Raw genomic sequence first — 19,610 nt, 5'->3', positions numbered from 1 at the left:
TTTCGTGCTGGAAATATGACGAAAACGCAAAATTGATTGGTATTGCACTTCACTTTTGGATGGGAACCGATTTTTTTGCAGTTTATTAACCTTGAATTGTCTGAATCTTGACACATACTTTTTTGTAAGTGTCCTTGTGTTCGTTCTTTCTACTACCTATCGATTTGAGAAGTCCACACCCATCTTTCATCGACACAAAATCCCCATGACGTGTAGATGAATCCAGAATTGCTAAAATGTGGCGTAAACACCTACCCAAATAGCTGAAATATGTCCAAAAGGAAACTCTACTGAAATATATGGACCACAGATAATCACAAAAAAATAGACGAAAAAAGGAAAAGAGAGATGAAACTTCTGGGTGGCCTTACCTCAAATATGGAGAGCTAAATGCCTGTTAGATGCAATGGACTGAAATGGGTATTCCCAAGTCTAGCTCCTGTTTTTTACAAATTTTTTGGAACCTCAACTTATTAATGCTTTATCTAGCTTTTCAACTGATGAACACAAAATTTAAAATGATAATGCCATGGCACTCGGTGGGGTATCTATTTTTCGTCGACGGTTCGGTGCACCCCTACTATACAAAGGCTACAGTTTTTTTTAGGGCTGTCCGCGGTCCGGATTGGACCGATTTGCTATGAATCCAATCCTAATCCGTGAGTCACGGTATTTAGAAAATACAAAACCGTGTCCGGACCAAAAGTCCTACGGTTCGGTTCCAATCCAATCCGTGAGTCATGGTTCGGTTTCGGTTTATCCACGGATTACATTCCATAATCATTAAATTGCAAATCCAACAAAAAAAAATACCAAATTCTTGCCAACAAAAAAACAAGTATTACAATATGCCATTACATCCAACAAGGTAGCAACCATGTAGCAATCAAATGAAGTTAAGTACACAAATATTACCCAGAATTCCATATTAGTTACAATACAACATACACTTTTATTTTTTCCCTAGGAATGAAATACAATTTACCCCATGAGGTTATATATTGTTACAATATAGTATCACATTAAGATAAAATTGCTGAAAAAAATTATAACAATTAGTAGAACTTATAATTATTTACTAAATATTACATATGTGTGTGTGTGTGTGTTTTATTTTTATTTATTATTTTTAATATTTCACGGTCCGGTCTGGTTCGGTTAATTCACGGTTTTATAATGAAATCCGTGGACCGAACCATACCTTACGGTTTTTTAATTTTCCAATCCGTGTCCGGACTATTAATCCATAGATCCAATCCAAAAGTCTCGGATCGGTTCGGTCAAGTCCAGTTTTTCGGTTCTCAGTTTTTCTTGGACAACCCTAGTTTTTTTTAAGCCCTACAAGAATCAAGGAAACTGCAATGGAGCGGGTGGTTATATGAATCATGTGTTTACATTTTTGTCCCCAGAATTATTGATGAAATATGTAAAACAAATGTAATTTTTTGTCCTTTCTATGTCCAATTAGGGAAGTGAAAAGTGTGAGCCAGCTTCATTCTTTTGTCTGCACCAAAAAGGGCTCTCCCTTTATAGATTCGAATAGAACAATAGATAACAAGGAATGAGTACTGATTTAATTCGAAAATGTGATACTTTTTCTAACAATCCTCAAAATTTCCTATAAGAAATGGGGTGCCTCATGTCAAAACCCATGTATTGTCCTCGATCCTTTTGTTTTCTGGCATCATGGTTGGCAGTGTTTGACTTCTCTTGGTTTTACTCAGATCAGTTAACATGTGATCACTACTCAACACGTCTATGCATGGGATAGAATGTCAGACTGCCAATTGTTTAAACAAGGAAACAACCACCAAGCATTGATCTTGGACTAAAAACCAAGCAAATCATTCAAGTGATCGATCCAACTAAGCCCCATGTTCTTAGCCCACAATAACTGACCAGACGCTGAGGACAAAACCCGCTTGAGATAGCCTATAAAAACCAACAAAAGATAGTGTTTTCTACGCCAGTTGTTCTGCCTTGGGGAGTCATGGAGATCATAAGCAACAATTGCTTTTTGATCATTCTGCTTCTCTTTGTATCTGGTGCAGTACAAATCAAGGCAGATTATACTACCTGCACGAACTACAACAGCCCGTGCTATTACCATCAGCTTAAATGCCCAGTGGAATGCCCGAGTATATATCCGGCTGACCCACACCCTAAGGTTTGCTATCTCAACTGCAATTCGCCTATCTGCCAACCTGAGTGCAAAAGTAAGATATCTACAAAAATAGACTGTCGGGTATTTCATTCGCGTTTGTTTTTACAATCGATGTGTACCGTTCATTAAAACTAACACCCTTATGTTTTATTCTTTTCAGATAAGAAACCAAATTGCAATACCCCTGGAGCAGCGTGCTTGGACCCACGGTTCATTGGTGCAGATGGCACTGTATTCTATTTCCATGGCAAAAGAAACGAGCATTTCACCTTGGTTTCAGATCTCAATCTCCAAATCAACGCTCGCTTTATTGGACGAAGGCCAGCGGGTAGACCTAGGGACAACACGTGGATTCAAGCACTAGGAATCCTTTTCGGTCCTCGCAGTTTCTCTGTTGAGGCTATCAAAGCAGAAACATGGGAAGACAAAATCGACCACCTAAAATTCTCATACAATGGCAAAGAGCTAGCCATACCTGAAAACTACCCATCTTTGTGGGTATCTGCACAAAACGACCTAAAAGTAGAAAGAACATCGAGGAAAAACAGTGTTTTAGTTACTCTACCTGAAGTTGCAGAAATTTCAGTCAATGTGGTGCCAGTGACCGAGGAAGATGACAGAATCCATAACTACCAAATACCTTCAGACGACTCCTTTGCTCACTTAGAGGTGCAATTTAAATTCTATGGTCTTTCCACAAAGGTTGAAGGAGTGCTTGGTCGCACTTACCAGCCAGACTTTAAGAATCCGGCAAAGCCTGGTGTTGCAATGTCGGTGGTGGGAGGTGAAAACAAATATAGGACCACGTCACTTTTGTCTGCTGATTGTGATTTTTGTGTGTTTTCTCCAGTTGGGGTTCCCAGCAAGGATGAATCGCTGGCTAGGGATGTGGTGCAGATTGTGGAATTGTTTTCAGGAAATGAGTAGCCTACTTTGTTATCTTCTCGTAAAATTTTTCGGGAGGTTCTTCTCAATTATTTATTGAATGCTGCTTTGTATAGACAAAGGATTGGTGTGTCGTATGAGTCATCCTTATGGGATGCAATTTCAATTTTCTTGGAAGCTGGAACAATGTAGCTTTTAATGTTTTCAGATGGTTGATCAATGATTCAATAGACATATTATTTTCATGGTACTCAACTAATTAGAAGCAGAAGAATTTTTTGCTGGTTTTATTAGCCACAAGATTAGGTTTGATGTTAGGGTAAAGGGTCCATAATTCTCTTCTGTTAAGGTGCCTCTCTCAATCTTGCCTTACGCCATTCTTTCGCAAATACCTCCCAGGGTTACATCCTGTACATCATAGTTGTAGATAATAATCTTTTGTAATCAGAAGGTATGCCTTCCTTGTCTCTTGTTTTGGTTGTACATCCTGTACACAAGGTTGTTCATGGCTTGCTCAGGGTTATCATCGGGTTTGGCCACTGTTTCAGCTGTGGCATAAACCCAAGAGTAATTTTTCGCAGTCAAGAGTAATTCTACGCGGCCAAATGTAATTTTAAGCAGCCATGAGTAATTCTTTGCGGCCAAGTGTAATTCTACCGGGCCAGGTGTAATTCTACGCGGCCAAGTATAATTTTACGCTGCCAAATGTAATTCTACGCGGCCACTTGTAGTTCTAAGCGTCCAAGTGTAATTCTACACGGTCAGAAGTAATTCTACGCAGCCAAGAGTAATTCTATGAGGCTGAGAGTAATTCTTTGCGGCCAAGTGTAATTCTACGTGGCCAAGAGTACTTCTACGTGGCCAAGTGTAATTTTTTGCATCTAGGAGTAATTTTTTGCAGCTGGTGCAACTCAAGGCATGAGAGCAGTTTTGAATTTCATGTTTGCAGGGATAACACAAACATTAACAGCAGAGCTGTTGCGTGGAAGTATCTCGCAGCATTTTCTGATGTTCTTCCCAATGTATCATTCTGAGCAGTGAGCGATGAACTGCCCATGTTCAATCGTTAAATGACTTCAAGGGGCAGAGGGGAACAAAGCTAGTGCCTGATCAGGGAGCACCTTGTCCAGGATGTAGACAACTTCAATCACGGTAACAAAGGCCACAGATTTGTTGGAAGGGATGAAAGTGAGGCTCAATTTGTCCGAATTCACATTAACTGCATACTCCTTTGATGGATAAGAACCATTGCAGTCTTGAATGTTAAATCGCTCATGAGCGCAATTGTTTTGTGACAACTGTTATGGAGGGGGATGAGAAGTGTTAACCTGGATTCGGAGGAGGTAAAAGTAGAGCCAAAGCCAGTGCCTACCTACTTGCTTGACATCGAATACTAATGATAATAGATTTTTGAAAATTTGAGCAGATTTGTTGACCGGAAAAGGGACACTAGAATTGGAGGTAGTAAGAATACAACTGCCTTGACTTTTCTATGGAAATGGATATTGCACTAGATCAGGAATGTAATTCTTGTTATTTAACTTGATATACATTGTTTGGTCCGTCTTCTAACAGCCTAAGCTTTTGGGAGAGTTGGTAACTTAACATGGTATCAGAGCTTAGGTTGCAAGAGTTAGCAATCTCAAGATCTTATTCACCCTCCAAGGTTATCCAACTGACGCAAAGGAGAGACTTGAACCCAGGACCTCTTGCAACTTGAGCTCTGATACCATGTTAAGTTACCAACTCTTCCAAAAGCTTAAGCTATTAGAAGATGGGCCAAACAATGTATATCAAACTATCTAACAATTTTAACCTAGAAATGTTACATTTTGTGAGTATCCACAAGCATTCAAGTAGTTATCAAGTGGGATGAAAGAGGATGAGGATTCATGAAGCACAGAAACAAACAAAAAAGATAGAACTGGAGGCACCACTTCATTAGTCTCATCCCTACTATCTTTGGCTACCATGGCTACCAAAATCACCATAAAGAATATAACAAGAACTGGCTCCCGAAAACTGTCAAGCCCTTCAAACCATTTGGATCGAGTCTATTTTCCTAAATCCTACAAATCCGTTCCTGAAAATTGGTTCAATATGCTTCCTGCTTCTTCGCATTTCAGTGTTAATATCTTTGCTCAGAGCGGGAAAAACGCAGCTCATTCCTTGAAGCGTTCCTGTTTCAATTTTACTATTCCAATTAGCTTATTGAGTACTTCTTGAGCAACATCCGGGCAATTTGCCGAACAAAAAAAAAACCATCCAGGCAATCCAACTACCAAAATCGCAAGAGAATACACCTGAGAGATTTTCTACTCAACCTAGATCAATTTTCCCAAAATGAGCCCTAAGGTGGTTGGCTAATAAGATCCAGGTCGAGATTTTGATCCCACACTGTCAAGAAGTTGTACATGTCTAGTGCACCTAGACATATCAGGAGGCATACTCAGCTTGTGTTTCATTGTTCACTGACAGTGGTATTTCAATAGAGAAGCAAATATGGAGCGCCAACAAATAAGAGAATTGTAGATGCCATGCAGCATGTTGAAGTTCCCATTCTTTCTGTACATTGGACAGAGTTCTTCCCCTACTTACAGGTTTGAACATACGTAGGTATTCTTCTATGAATCTATATATGCGGATCATAAACAGTTTAGCAGTAACAACAATCATTCTTGACGTCATGAATAGTACCTTAAATAGTACTGGAAGGGCATGTACAACAGTACAAGTTAATTACACTGCAAATTCCATTGTTCATCTACTAAATGAGTTCTACTAGTTGTATTACTAAGGTGGATTATCCCACTACAGCTCAACGTTGAGCCGGATTTGGGTTTTTTCTGAAAAGGAGAATAATTTAACAGAAGAGAGACTCCACCTAAGGTTTTAATCTTCTTGTGCTAGACTCCAGAATTCCCCACCAAATGACTCCACCTAAGGTTGTAATTGGATTGTGGATTTGTCTGGGAATTTACAGAGCAAAAAGATTAGGCACGAGAAAATATATTCGAAATATCCAAAACAATACGGATTTTTAAAGTTCTATACTTTTACCATTTCTCTTACTTGGACTCAAAACCCACGAATGTAAGATCGAAATGCAACCTCAGTAAAATGATTGATCAAATGGAATCTTGAAGGTCGTGAACAACCAGTTCACCAGAATAGAGGTCGAGGTAACAACAGGTTAATTCTTTAAAGCATTAGGTGGAGACCAGCAAATGGAGGCAAGAATCAGGGACGACATCTTAACTAAGCTTTCCTGCCAAAACAACCAAATGTTTCTAACACCATTTCACATGTACCTACCGTGACAGAAGGCTTGGAGAGAGAGAGAGAGAGAGAGAGAGAGAGAGAATATGAGAAGTGCAATATAATATTTTATCGTGGCTCAAAACTTCCAAGAAAACCAATAGAAAAATAATGAAATGTGCTGCCTCAGAACCCATGTAGTGACAACTATACTATTTCTGGAATCATGGTTGGCGGTGATTAACCTCACTTGGGTCGACTCCTATCATAGAATGTCAACAGCAATTGTTTAAACAAGGTAAAGACCCCCAAAGCATTGACCTTGGATTCGAAACAAAGCAAATCTTCAAGAAGTCCAGCTAAGCCCCATGTCCTTAATTCACTAGGGATTAATGTAAAGAGAATAGCTGACAACGCGCTTACGACCGAAACCCACTTGAGATAGTAGCCAATAAATACCAACAGAATATAGTGTTTTACCCATCTCCCAATTTATCTCCCTCGGCAAGTCATGAAGATCTTAAGCAACAATTGCTTTTTGATCATTCTGCTTCTCTTTGTATCTGGTGCAGTACAAATCAAGGGAGGAGAATATTGTACCTGCGTGAATCGCGCAAGCCCATGCTTTTACAAGCAGCTTCCGTGCCCAGCGGGATGCCCTTCTCAAAATCCGGCTGACCCAATGGCTAAAGTTTGCTATATCAACTGCAATTCACCTATGTGCACACCTGAATGCAAAAGTAAGATATGTTGAATATAGAGTCATAGACAGTGTCTGGTATTTAATTCGAATTCATTTAACAATCATTGTGTACCCCTTGATTGTAAAAACTAACAACCTTATGTTTTATTCTTTTCAGCTAGGAAACCAAATTGCAATACCCCTGGAGCAGCGTGCTTGGACCCGCGGTTCATTGGTGCAGATGGCACTGTATTCTATTTCCATGGCAAAAGAAACGAGCATTTCACCTTGGTTTCAGATCTCAATCTCCAAATCAACGCTCGCTTTATTGGACTAAGGCCAGCGGGTAGACATAGGGACAACACGTGGATTCAAGCACTAGGAATCCTTTTTGACTCTTACAGTTTCTCTGTTGAGGCTATCAAAGCAGAAGCATGGGATGATGAAATTGACCACCTAAAATTCTCATACAATGGCAAAGAGCTAGTCATACCCGAAACCTACCCATCTTTGTGGGTATCTGCACAAAACAACCTAAAAGTAGAAAGAACATCGAGGAAAAACAGTGTTTTGGTTACTCTACCTGAAGTTGCAGAAATTTCAGTCGATGTGGTGCCAGTGACCGAGGAAGATGACAGAATCCATAACTACCAAATACCTTTGGACGACTGCTTTGCTCACTTAGAGGTGCAATTCAAATTCTTCGGCCTTTCCTCAAAGGTTGAAGGTGTGCTTGGTCGGACTTACCAGCCAGACTTTAAGAATCCAGCAAAGCCTGGTGTTGCAATGCCGGTGGTGGGAGGTGAAAACAAATATAGGACCACGTCGCTTTTGTCTGCAGATTGTGATTCTTGTGTTTTTTCTCCAGTTGGGGTTCACAGCAAGGATGAATCTCTGGCTAGGGATGTGATGCAGATTGAGTAGCTTGCTTCATTATCTTCTCGTAGAATTTTTCGGGAGATTCTTCTAAATTATTTGTTGAATGTTGCTTTGTATAGAAAAAGGAGTGGTGTGTCGTATGAGTAATCCTTAAGTGATGCAATTTCAATTGTCTTGGAAGCTGGAACAATGTAGCTTTCAATGTTTTCAGATGGTTAATCAATAAACGTATTATTTTAATGGTACTCAACTAATTAGAAGCCGAAGAATTTTATGCTCGGTTTATTGTCCACAATATTTAGTTTGATGTTAGGTTAAAGGGTTTGTAATTCTTTTCTGTCAAGGTGCCTCCTTCAATCCATTCTTGGCAAATACCTCCTAGGGATACATCCTGTACATCATAGTGTAGATAATAAACTTTTGTAATCAGAAGGTATGCCTTCCTTGTATCATGTTTTGTTTGTATGTATAGATTAAACACAAGGTTGTTCATGGACTTGCTGTTGCACGGAGGTATCTCACATCATTTTCTGATGTAATGTGTCATTCTGAGCAGTGAGCGACGAATCACCCATGCTCAATTGGTGAGCGACTTCAAGGGGTAGAGGGGAATAAAGCTAGTCCTGATCAGGGAGCACCTCGTCCAGGATTTAGACAACTTCAATCACGGTAACAAAGGCCACAGAATTGTTGGAAGGGATGAAAGTGAGGCTCAATTCATCCGAAATCGTATCGACTGCATACTCCTTCGATTTATAAGAACCATTGAAGTCTTAAATGTAAAATTGCTCATGAGCACAGAGTGTTTTGTCACTACTGTTATGGAGGGGGATGACAAGTTTTGACCTGGATTCGGAGGAGGTAAAAGTAGAGCCGATTCTAGTGCCTACCTACTTGCTTGATATCGAATGCTAATGATTACAGATTTTTTAAAACTCAAGCAGATTTGTGGACCGGAAAAGGGACACTACAAAATGGAGATTGCACTGAATCAAGAATGTAATTCTGACCTAGGGATGTTACATTTTGTGAGTATCCACAAGCAATCAACTAGTTATCAAGAGGGATGAAAGAGGAAGCGCATTCATGAAGCACAAAAAATTAAAAAAGAAAAGAAAAGAAAAGATAGAACCAGAGGCTCCCACTTCATTAGTCTCATCCCTACTATCTTTGGCTTCCATGGCTACCAAAATCACCAAAAAGAATATAACAAGAACTGGCTCTTCGAAACCGTCAAGGCCTTCAAACCATTTGCATCTAGTCTGTTTTCCTAAATCCTACAAATCTGTTCCTGATAATTCGTTCAATATGCTTCCCACTTCTTTGCATTTCAGTGTTAAATCTTTGCTCAGAGCACGAAAAACGCAGCTCATTCCTTGAAGCGTTTGTGTTTCAGTTTTACTATTCCAATTTGATTCTCCAGTAACATCCAGCCAATCTGCCAAGCAAAAAAAAAAAACATCTGGCAATCCAGCTACAGAAATCGTAAGAGAATACATCTGAGAGATTTTCTACCCAACCTAGATCAATTTTCCCAAAATGTGCCCCAAGGTGGTTGGATAATAAGATCCAGGTCGGGATTTTGATCCCACGCTGTCAAGAAGTCGTACTGCGCTAGTGCACCTAAACATATCAGGAGGCATACTCAGCTTGTGTTCACTGACGGTGGTATTTCAATAGAGAAGCAAATACGGAGCTCCAAGAAATAAGAGAATTGTAGATTCACTAGATGCTATGCAGCATGTTGAAATTCCCAGTCTTTCTGTACATTGGACAGAGTTCTTCTATATATGCGAATCATAAACAGTTTAGCAGTAACAACAATCATTCTTATTTCTCGAGAAAAAAAACAACAACAATCATTCTTGACGTCATGAATAGAACCTTAAATAGTACTGGAAGGGGATGTACAAGTTAATTACACTGCAAATTTCATTGTTGATCTACTAAATGAGTTCTACTAGTTGTATTACTTTGGTGGATTAACCCACTACAACTCTCGTTGAGCCCGATTTGGGTTTTTTGTGAACAGGAGAATAACTTAACAGAAGAGAGACTCCACCTAAGGTTGTAATCTTCTTGTGCTAGCTTATAGACTCCAGAATTCCCCACCGAATGGCTCCACCTGAGGTTGTATCCGGATCGTGGATTTGTCAGGGAATATACAGAGCAAAAAGATTAGGCACGAGAAAAGCTATTCGAAATATCCAAAACCATACGTACTTTTACAGTTTTTTACTTTTACCATTTCTCTTCTTTTGACTCAAAACCCACAAATGTAAGATCCAAACGCAATCTAAGTAATATGAGTGATCAAATGGAATCTTGCAGGTCGTGAACAACCAGTTCACCAGAAGAGTTAAGGTCGAGCTAACGATGGGTTAGTTCTTTAATGCATTAGATGGAGACCAGCAAATGGAGGCAAGAATCAGGCACGACGTCAACTCAGCCTTCCTGCCATAACAACCAAATGTTTCTAACACCATTTCAGATGGACCTACCGCAACATAAGGCTTGGAGAGAGAGAGAGAGAGAGAGAGAGAGAGAGAGAGAGAGAGAGAGAGAGAGAGAGAGAGAGAGAGAGAGAGAGAGAGAGAGAGAGAGAGAGAGAAGTGGAGTATAATATTTTATCGTGGCTCAAAACTTCCATGAAAACCAATAGAAAAATAATGGAATGTGCTGCCTCAGAAGTCAGAACCCATGTAGTGGCAACTATACTATTTTCTGGAATCATGGTTGGCGGTGATTAACTTCACTTGGGTCGATTCCTATCACAGATCAGTTAATATGTATGAACACCAACCAACACGTCCAAGCGATAGAATGTCAACAGTAATTACTTAAACAAGGTAACAACCCCAAACCATTGACCTCGGATTAAAAACAAAGCATATCTTCAAGAGGTCCAGCTAAGCCCCATGTCCTTAGTTCACTAAGGATTAATCTAAAAAGAATACCTGATAACACGCTTAAGACCAAAACCCACTTGAGATAGTTCATAGTAGCCTATAAATACCAACAGAAACGTAGTGTTTTACCCATCTCCTAACTTATCTCCCTCGACAAGTCATGAAGATCTTAAGCAACAGTTGTTTTTTGATCATTCTGCTTCTCTTTGTATCTGGTGCAGTACAAATCATCAAGGCAGATTATTGTACCTGCACGAACTACAATAGCCACTGCTATTACAAGCAGCTTCCATGCCCAGCGGAATGCCCTTCTGAAAATCCGTCTAACCCAAAGGCTAAAGTTTGCTATATTGACTGCGACTCACCTATGTGCACACCCGTGTGCAGAAGTAAGATACCTATAATAGACACTGTCTGGTTTTGATTCGAGCTCGTTTAACAATTGTTATGTACCCCTTTAATTGTGGGTGGAAACTAACAACCTTATGTTCTATTCTTTTCAGCTAGGAAGCCAAATTGCAATACCCCTGGAGCAGCATGCTTGGACCCGCGGTTCATTGGCGCAGATGGCACTGTATTCTACTTCCATGGGAAAAGCAACGAGCATTTCAGCTTGGTTTCAGATCTCGATCTGCAAATCAATGCTCGCTTCATTGGCCTAAGGCCAGCAGGTAGATCTAGGGACTACACATGGATTCAAGCTCTAGGAATCCTTTTCGGCTCTCACAGTTTCTCTGTCGAGGCTGTCAAAGCAGCAACATGGGAAGACGAAATCGACCACCTAAAATTCTCATTCAATGGCAAAGAGCTAGCCATACCCGAAACATACCCATCTTTGTGGTTATCTGCACAAAACGACCTTAAAGTACAAAGAACGTCGAGGAAGAATAGTGTTTTAGTCACTCTACCAGGAGTTGCTGAAATTTCAGTCAATGTGGTGCCAGTGACCAGGGAAGATGACAGAATCCATAACTACCAGATACCTTCAGACGACTGCTTTGCTCACTTAGAGGTGCAGTTCAAATTCTACGACCTTTCCACAAGGGTTGAAGGTGTGCTTGGCCGGACTTACCAACCAGATTTCAAGAACCCGGCAAAGCAAGGTGTTGCAATGCCGGTGGTGGGAGGTGAAAACAAATATAGGACCACATCGCTTCTATCTGCGGATTGTGGTTCTTGTGTGTTTTCTCCAGTTGGGGTTCACAACAAGGATGAATCACTGGTTATGGATTTTGGCCTGTTAGATTGCACAGCTGGGGCTAACAGTGGGAACGGAATCGTTTGCAGGAAATGAGTTCCCTACTTCACGAACTACTCCTGGAATTTCCCATGTTTTTTTCTTGGTTAATAATTCAATGTTGCTTTGTAGGGAGAAAGGAGTGGTGTGTCTTATGTTTTATCCTTGAGTCTTGCAATCTCAATTGTGTTGCATTGAAAGTGGGAATAAATGTAATCATTTAAGGTTTTTTTTCCGCTGGGGTGATAATATACGTCTGAATTTCAATATCCGAATCTAGTTTTCCACCTAGTGCCAAAATATTCATCGTACTAATAATTTATAGCAGCGGAAGAATTTCATGCTTGGAAATATTAAGAGATCTAGCAAAGAGAAACCGTTATGACCTTAAACCATAATGAGAAAATGAAAAGGAATCGAAGATGACACTGAAACAAAAACAAGGACCAATAGCATGTTGTCATACCTCAAATTTTGGAATGAGCAGGCACCCATATTTCGTACATGCCCTAATACCATGTGGGTGTTAACGAGAAATTATTTTTGCAGATTTTAAAATTCTAGTAGCTTTTAAAATCACTTTTGGGTGTATATAAAAAATTCTCAATAAAAGATTCTTGAATTCTACGGATTTTGAAAAGCTAAAAAAGGAATGAAATTCCAAATATTTTGATATTTGGTTTGGGTGGCTTCTATAGCTTTTGGAATCAAATTTTAGGTTTTATGTTTTGTAAAAGGTAATTTTTTAGCTTTTTGTCAGTATTTACCGTTGTTTAATCACAGTTGAACAGTTATGGTAAACATGTTTATCTGCTTTTACTAAAATCTAGAATAGAGAATCTGTAGCAGAAATTAAAACTTAGTCTAAAATCTGTATCCGCAACTATCACAAACATGTCCCATACGATGCATATGGGAATTTGAAAACATAATATTTTATTAGGAAAGTAGTATATTTGATTTCAATATCTTACCAAAGGATATTTGAATTAGAAAAATTAGTACTAGTATTCTAGATTACTTAGTTTTCCATTCTAAGTTGATTTAGTTTGCTTTTAAGATTTGATTGTTGAAGAAGAAAAGAACAGTTAGTTTCTAATTTTGTTGTTTCCTTTTAAAAAATGCAAATAAGTCTGGAGTATTTAACCCATACAAAGTCATTACGAAAATTGAAAGACATAACATAAGGAACGATAGAAAATGATATAAATGCGAATGACTAAGTGCAGCCTTCACCAAAGTATTCGCACACATGTTCGCCTCTCTATGATCATGCTTGATCCTCTCCATCAGTAAACTTTCCAAAAGGTACCTACAATCAAGGATAAGCACTCAAGGGATGAGAGCCCCATTTGTGTATCCCGAATGGAATTCAATGCAACAATTGCATCCGTAAAAATGATGATATTATCACAGCTATGGTCCATAGCTAGTTTTAGCACGTCTCGTAAACCCCATAATTCTACTGCCAATGAAGAGCAAACCCCTGTATGTCTTTGCAACCCCATAATGAAATTACCATTAGAGTCCCGAACTAAACCCCATAATTGATTTCTTCTATTATACTCTACTTGTATCGTGCATACCAGCAAACCCCTGTATGTCTTTGCAACCCCATAATGAAATTACCATTAGAGTCCCGAACTAAACCCCATAATTGATTTCTTCTATTATACTACTTGTATCGTGCATACCGATGTTCTGGACTATTGACGAAGGAAGCACGACAATATGCACAGAAATTGAATTGGGTTTCTTGACCTGTCATCGGTGATGTCATTTGTCTTTGATTTAGGGCATGGTTCCGCAACAAAACAGATATAGGTGAGTCACTGTTTCAGTGGTTTTCTGAGAGCAGTCACTTTGTGCATATTGCCGAAGATTAGATCTGTCTCGAATCTTTCCCCGCTCATACCCCCAATAATTGGGAACTACATGAGTTATTGTTGTTGTGTTGTATACTACATTGACTTGTAAAGCCTTGGGGCAATTTGGGTTGCGTTTGAATAAAGAAGAAAATAGAGTGCTTTCTCTATAGTGTTCAAAAGCTGGACTTGTGCGTAGAACTTCCATTAGAACCACCCCAAACGAATACACATGAGGTTTCTCAGTAAGTTTGTTGCCTTCTGAAGTAGTCAGGATCAAGGTAGCCGAAACTACCTTTCACGACAGTACTCACGTTGGTCAGTTCCAAAGCTGGACCTGTTCTAGAGAGAACCAAATCGACAATTCTCATCCAAGAAGATGTTTGTCGTCTTCGAATCTCTGTGAATAAATACTTTGACCTACTCCTGTGCGGGAGATATTGGAAAACACAACTCAATCCTTGAAGCTTTTCAGTTTCCACTGTACTAGCTTATCCTGAGTGGACACTGTTTCTCTTATTCCAATTAGCTTCTTCACTAACATCCAGGATCTCCAGCTACCAAAACCATAAGATTATACATCTGAGAGATTTTCTACGCAACCCAGATTTCTATACAAGAAAACTAATAGTCCATCGTACATTCACAATTTGGTTTCTTCACTTTTGAGCAAAAAACACGTACATGGGTGACCAAAGAGACTAACACTAGTTGGATAAAAAAAAGATTCATTCCAGTGAGGATGAGAGTCCGACTATGGGTACACCATTTCGAGTAAACCAAATGGTGTACCCGTAGTTTTACTGAATGAGGATGTGCCTAGCTTCGGCAAAGCAACCCTCATTTGCATAGGAGCAGTGGATGTTATGCCACAAAGCTTGAAAACCAATTATTAACTCGTCGTGGAGATTCCTAACCACTAACCATATCTTAGCAGCAAATTATATGACACGATAAGGTTGCTTAGTGAGCATCCATGTTTGCTTGCCTAAAGGAGGATTGGCTCCTTTAGGATATGTAAGCGGCCACCATTTTTGGTGTTGTGTCCTCCCAAAAATACCCTCTTATGTCTTCCTTTAGTGGCATTTTGGATAGCTTCCATGTTTGGCTGTGAAGAGAGCGTTTTGGTAGTTACATAGGCTGTCAGTGGTGGCTCCCGCGAAACTGGGTATTCACTTTAGAGTTTTTTCGCACTTTTCAAGTTTTCTCTCCATATCTTTTTTTCCTTCATTGTTTCTTCCGTTTTTGTCATTTGCGCGGAGTTCGTTTGGTAAAGTCATGCCTAGCCTTGGTTCTCCTTCCCCAAACACTCTCTCTCACGAGAATCCTTACCAAATCTACCAAAATCAAAATTAGAATCTCACCAAGATTCCCCTGTCTCTTCCCTGACCTGTTTGGCGTCATAGGTGTTGTCCTTAGCATTTTCATCGCAGTCTCGCTCTTCCTCAATCTCTAGATTTTTCCCTCCAGGTTATCGAGTACGTTGTTTTTTTAGTTTCCAGTTCCTAGTCTTCTGTTGTTTTGTGTTCCTCTGTGTAATATCTTTGTTTTAGCGGCTTTTAAAAAAATTATTGCATAAAATGTAACAACAATGTAATAAAATTGCTTATATCCAACTTCCTACTTCAACAAATTTGATTTTCCTTATACAAGCAGTCGAGATTGATCATGAATGGGAACCCAAAGATTTGGAGAGAGAGGGAGATCCTGGATTTTAGGGCAAAGTCCACTTTGACCCATGTGGTTATCGCCATGTATGGATACCCCCTCATGGTTCAAAACTGGCCACATAAATCTACATGTGGTTTGAAAAACGTGCGGATAGACCCCCTACCATCATGTTTTTCATCCATATTAACGGAGGTGTGTCTCACACGCCTCTAAAATGTAATATGAGTCGTTCATAATATATTAAATAAAGAATAGAGTATCTTTATAAAAAATTATCTCGATCAGGTATCAATAACCCAATGATCTAATTTTTAGTAAATTCAAATTTGAAATTTTAATTTCATAACAAAATCGATTCAACTATGAGCTTTTCATATTTTGATTGACTTGAATTTTGGCATAAATATCAACGGTTTGAATTCAATTTTTGGTATAGGGAATGGTGTGGTTAGATTTAAAAAAGAAGAAAAATCAAGAGACATAATGAGAGTATATCGGTCTTTTAATGTTATATCCGTTAATATGGATGGAAAACATGACAGCATGGGGTCTATTCACACATTTTCAAAAGCACAGGTAGGTTATATGGTCAGTTTTGAACCATGAGGGGTATCCGCACATGGCGATATCCATAGAGGGTCAAAGTGAACTTTGTCCAATATTTTAATTCTGGATCTTCTCATTGAATGTGGTAGTGGGTGTGAGATCATGTGTGAGATATTCTAAAGAGAGAGAGAGAGAGGGGCTTAGATTTTGTGTAAGATCTCTGCACCCGAAAATCTTAAATGAATTCAACACTAAATTGAGAGAGAATCAAATAAAGATTTAATTCTGATTCTGGTTTTGGTTCTCCACCCCACGCGCGAAATTCCAACCGAAAGTGAGAGAGAGAGAGAGAGAAAGGCAAGGAGAGAGTAGTAAGCATTAAAAAGAGAGATAGAGGCAGAGAAAGTAAATCAACCAAGGCTTTGATTCTTATTCTAAGGTTTTGATTTTGATTCTTATTTTGAATCCAATGGTGGAGAAAGAATGAGCGTTGTATATATGTTTATGATTCTTATTCTAAGGTTTTGATTTTGATTATTATTTTGAATCCAATGGTGGAGAAAGAATGAGCGATGTATATATGTTTATGCTGTTGCTAACTAGGCAAAGTCAAGCCATCGGTAGAAGCACGCGCAGTGAGTGGCCCATGTGCAGCCTGCTTACAGATTCGATAATGAACCCTAAGGTGGTTGGATCATAAGATCCGGGTTGGGTTTTTGATCCTGCTCTGTCAAGAAGACGTACTTCTTCAGTACACCTAGCCATATCAGGAGGCATACTCTCAGCTTGAATTCATTGAAGTTTCCTGTCTCTTTTTGAATATTGCGCAGAGTTCTTCCCTTGCTTAAAAGTTTGAATAGATGTTGGTATTCTCCTTTTATAAATGAATCATAAACAGTTTAACCAACAAACGTCTTTCGTGTTTAGCGGCAACCATCATTCTATTGAGAGAGAGAGAGAGAGAGAGAGAGAGAGAGAGAGAGAGAGAGAGAGGCAGCGTAGCAACGATCATTCTAGACGTCAAGAGTAGCTTAAATTGTAATGGAAAGAGCCTATACAAGTAAGTTATCGCTGTAATCACATAGTCGATCAACTAAATGAGTTTTACCATCACAGAGAGGTGGATTATTCCCCACTACAACTCTACGTTGAGCCAAATGTTGGTTTCTTGTAAACAGGAGAATAAGTTACGCGAAAAGTAGCCGATTTTCCCCCTTCATTTAGTGGTTTTCCATTTCTCTTTCTTTTTCATCGAGAAAACCCATAATTCGAGATCCCATCGCAACCAAAGTAAAATAACAGATGAAATCCCATCTTGCTCGTCTTGGGATCTACTTCACCATAATTTTTATTTGGTGGAATTCCAAGGAATAAGGATGCATTAGCTGAGATAAGATGAATAAATTCGAGGCAGGAATCAGCGCCCAACGTCGTACTGAAACTGCCCAAAATAGGAAAAAACTATCCAAAAAAAACTACAGGGCCAAGACCCAAGAGAGAGAGAGAGTAGTATGAAAGAATCAGAGTTACGGACAATATGTCAAACTCTCAATTCTTTTAACAAGGTCACAAACCCCAAAGCATTGACATTTTGGTAAAGAAAAAAACGGCATTCAAGTCATCCCACTATTCCCACTAAGGTCGATGTCTTGTTCACTAATTAACTAAATCTGAACAGAATAACAGAGGCCTTAGGAGTTTGAACAAAACCCACTTAAGATAGCCTAGCAAAACCAGCAGAAAGATACTGTTTTACGGCACCTCCTAACTTATCTCCATTGAGTAGTCATGAAGATCTTAAGCAACAATTGCTTTCTGATCATTCTGCTTCTCTTTGTATCTGGTGCAGCACAAATCAAGGCAGATTATACTACCTGCATGAATCGCGCTAGCCCGTGCTTTATGGAGCAACTTCAATGCCCATCGGAATGCCCTTCTCAATATCCGTCTGACCCACAAGCTAAAGTTTGCTATATCCGTTGCAATTCACCTATGTGCACATCACCCGTGTGCAGAAGTAAGCTATCTAAAATATAAACAGTGTCTGGTATTTGATTCACGCTTGTTTAACAATTGTTGTGTACCCCTTGATTGTAGGTGAATACTAACAACCTTGCGTTTTATTCTTTTCAGCTAGGAAACCAAATTGCAATACCCCTGGAGCTGCATGCTTGGACCCGCGGTTCATCGGCGCAGATGGCACTGTATTCTACTTCCACGGGAAAAGCAACGAGCATTTCAGCTTGGTTTCAGATCTCAATATCCAAATCAATGCTCGCTTCATTGGTCTAAGGCCAGCGGGTAGACCAAGGGACTACACCTGGATTCAAGCACTAGGAATCCTTTTTGGCTCTCACAGTTTCTCTGTCGAGGCCATCAAAGCAGCAACATGGGAAGACGAAATCGACCACCTAAAATTCTCATACAATGGCAAAGAGCTAGTCATACCCGAAACATACCCATCTTTGTCGTTATCCGCACAAAACGACCTAAAAGTACAAAGAACATCGAGGAAGAATAGTGTTTTAGTCACTCTATCAGAAGTTGCTGAAATTTCAGTCAATGTGGTGCCAGTGACCAAGGAAGATGACAGAATCCATAACTACCAGATACCTTCGGATGACTGCTTTGCTCACTTAGAGGTGCAATTCAAATTCTATGAACTTTCCACAAAGGTTGAAGGTGTGCTCGGCCGGACTTACCAACCAGATTTCAAGAATCCGGCAAAGCCTGGTGTTGCAATGCCGGTGGTGGGAGGTGAAAACAAATATAGGACCACGTCGCTTCTATCTGCAGATTGTGGTTCTTGTGTGTTTTCTCCAGTTGGGGTTTACAACAAGGATGAATCGCTGGTTATAGATTTTGGCCTGCTAGATTGCACCGCTGGGGCTAGCACTGGGAATGGAATCATGTGCAAGAAATGAGTAGCCTACTATGCTATCTTCTCCTAGAATTTCAGGTGTTTTTTCCTTGATTAATAATTGAATGTTGCTTTCTAGAGACTAGAGAGAGATGTGTCTTATGTTTTATCCTTGAGTGGTGCAATTTCAATCGTTTCGAAGCTGGAATGATGTAGCTTTTAGTTTTTTCACATGGTTAATCAGGATTTTGAATCATTTTCTAGCTCTGAATCTTGTTTTCCACCAACTGCATAATATTCATGGTACTCAAAAAATTAGTAGCAGGATAGCAGCATAAGAAAGGATTCCTGGTAGAAGAATAGAAGATGAGAGTGAAACCGTAACAGTGACCGAAACTCTGTTCTCGTATGTTAACTTTCCGAAAGCTTAGGAATCCATATTTAATACATGCCCTAATACAAGAGAACATACTTTCTTGTGAAAAAATTAAGCACCATCCAAACAAAGGATTCCTGGTTTTTCCAAGGCACTCTCATGACTCTTTGTGCAATGGAAGACAGCACAACAGTAAGACTTCCCATCCAAAAAGAAGACCATATCATATATATTGCCATGATAGCATGCATCTCTAAGCCTCAAACAACAAAGACAAC

General features: G+C 39.5%; 4 protein-coding genes and 1 non-coding gene across 5 annotated transcripts; all 5 read left to right on the top strand.

The window, feature by feature from the left end:
* The first annotated feature begins 1,849 nt into the window (after positions 1-1,849).
* Positions 1,850-3,304, top strand: LOC131330274 (uncharacterized). The gene is made up of 2 exons (XM_058363806.1): positions 1,850-2,216; positions 2,325-3,304. Exons 1-2 carry the CDS (start codon positions 1,991-1,993, stop codon positions 3,089-3,091), a joined length of 993 nt encoding a protein of 330 aa, XP_058219789.1. The 5' UTR covers positions 1,850-1,990; the 3' UTR covers positions 3,092-3,304.
* Positions 3,305-6,558: 3,254 nt separating this feature from the next.
* On the top strand, positions 6,559-8,116 carry LOC131330273 (uncharacterized). The gene is made up of 2 exons (XM_058363805.1): positions 6,559-7,047; positions 7,168-8,116. Exons 1-2 carry the CDS (start codon positions 6,819-6,821, stop codon positions 7,911-7,913), a joined length of 975 nt encoding a protein of 324 aa, XP_058219788.1. The 5' UTR covers positions 6,559-6,818; the 3' UTR covers positions 7,914-8,116.
* Positions 8,117-10,824: 2,708 nt separating this feature from the next.
* LOC131330272 (uncharacterized) lies at positions 10,825-12,283 on the top strand. Its single transcript, XM_058363804.1, has 2 exons — positions 10,825-11,166; positions 11,281-12,283. Exons 1-2 carry the CDS (start codon positions 10,938-10,940, stop codon positions 12,069-12,071), a joined length of 1,020 nt encoding a protein of 339 aa, XP_058219787.1. The 5' UTR covers positions 10,825-10,937; the 3' UTR covers positions 12,072-12,283.
* Positions 12,284-13,724: 1,441 nt separating this feature from the next.
* Positions 13,725-13,831, top strand: LOC131331655 (small nucleolar RNA snoR100). Its single transcript, XR_009201459.1, has one exon. It is a non-coding gene; the product is annotated as a small nucleolar RNA snoR100 (small nucleolar RNA).
* Positions 13,832-17,679: 3,848 nt separating this feature from the next.
* Positions 17,680-19,227, top strand: LOC131330271 (uncharacterized). Its single transcript, XM_058363801.1, has 2 exons — positions 17,680-18,113; positions 18,230-19,227. The coding sequence occupies exons 1-2, from the start codon at positions 17,885-17,887 to the stop codon at positions 19,018-19,020; spliced, it is 1,020 nt and encodes a 339-aa protein (XP_058219784.1). The 5' UTR covers positions 17,680-17,884; the 3' UTR covers positions 19,021-19,227.
* Positions 19,228-19,610: the final 383 nt, after the last annotated feature.

The sequence above is a fragment of the Rhododendron vialii genome, chromosome 6a (assembly GCF_030253575.1).
Source record: "Rhododendron vialii isolate Sample 1 chromosome 6a, ASM3025357v1".
Classification (NCBI taxonomy): domain Eukaryota; kingdom Viridiplantae; phylum Streptophyta; class Magnoliopsida; order Ericales; family Ericaceae; genus Rhododendron; species Rhododendron vialii.
The sequence above is the reverse complement of the archived record's forward strand: the minus strand, read 5'-3'. Positions and strand labels throughout refer to the sequence as shown.

Excerpts from the sequence above, each read along its gene's own strand:
- LOC131330274 (XM_058363806.1), top strand. The coding sequence starts at position 1,991 with ATGGAGATCATAAGCAACAATTGCTTTTTGATCATTCTGCTTCTCTTT. Across the intron at positions 2,217-2,324 it reads CTGCCAACCTGAGTGCAAAA|ATAAGAAACCAAATTGCAAT; the intron begins GTAAGATATCTA and ends TATTCTTTTCAG.
- LOC131330273 (XM_058363805.1), top strand. The coding sequence starts at position 6,819 with ATGAAGATCTTAAGCAACAATTGCTTTTTGATCATTCTGCTTCTCTTT. Across the intron at positions 7,048-7,167 it reads GTGCACACCTGAATGCAAAA|CTAGGAAACCAAATTGCAAT; the intron begins GTAAGATATGTT and ends TATTCTTTTCAG.
- LOC131330272 (XM_058363804.1), top strand. The coding sequence starts at position 10,938 with ATGAAGATCTTAAGCAACAGTTGTTTTTTGATCATTCTGCTTCTCTTT. Across the intron at positions 11,167-11,280 it reads GTGCACACCCGTGTGCAGAA|CTAGGAAGCCAAATTGCAAT; the intron begins GTAAGATACCTA and ends TATTCTTTTCAG.
- LOC131330271 (XM_058363801.1), top strand. The coding sequence starts at position 17,885 with ATGAAGATCTTAAGCAACAATTGCTTTCTGATCATTCTGCTTCTCTTT. Across the intron at positions 18,114-18,229 it reads CACATCACCCGTGTGCAGAA|CTAGGAAACCAAATTGCAAT; the intron begins GTAAGCTATCTA and ends TATTCTTTTCAG.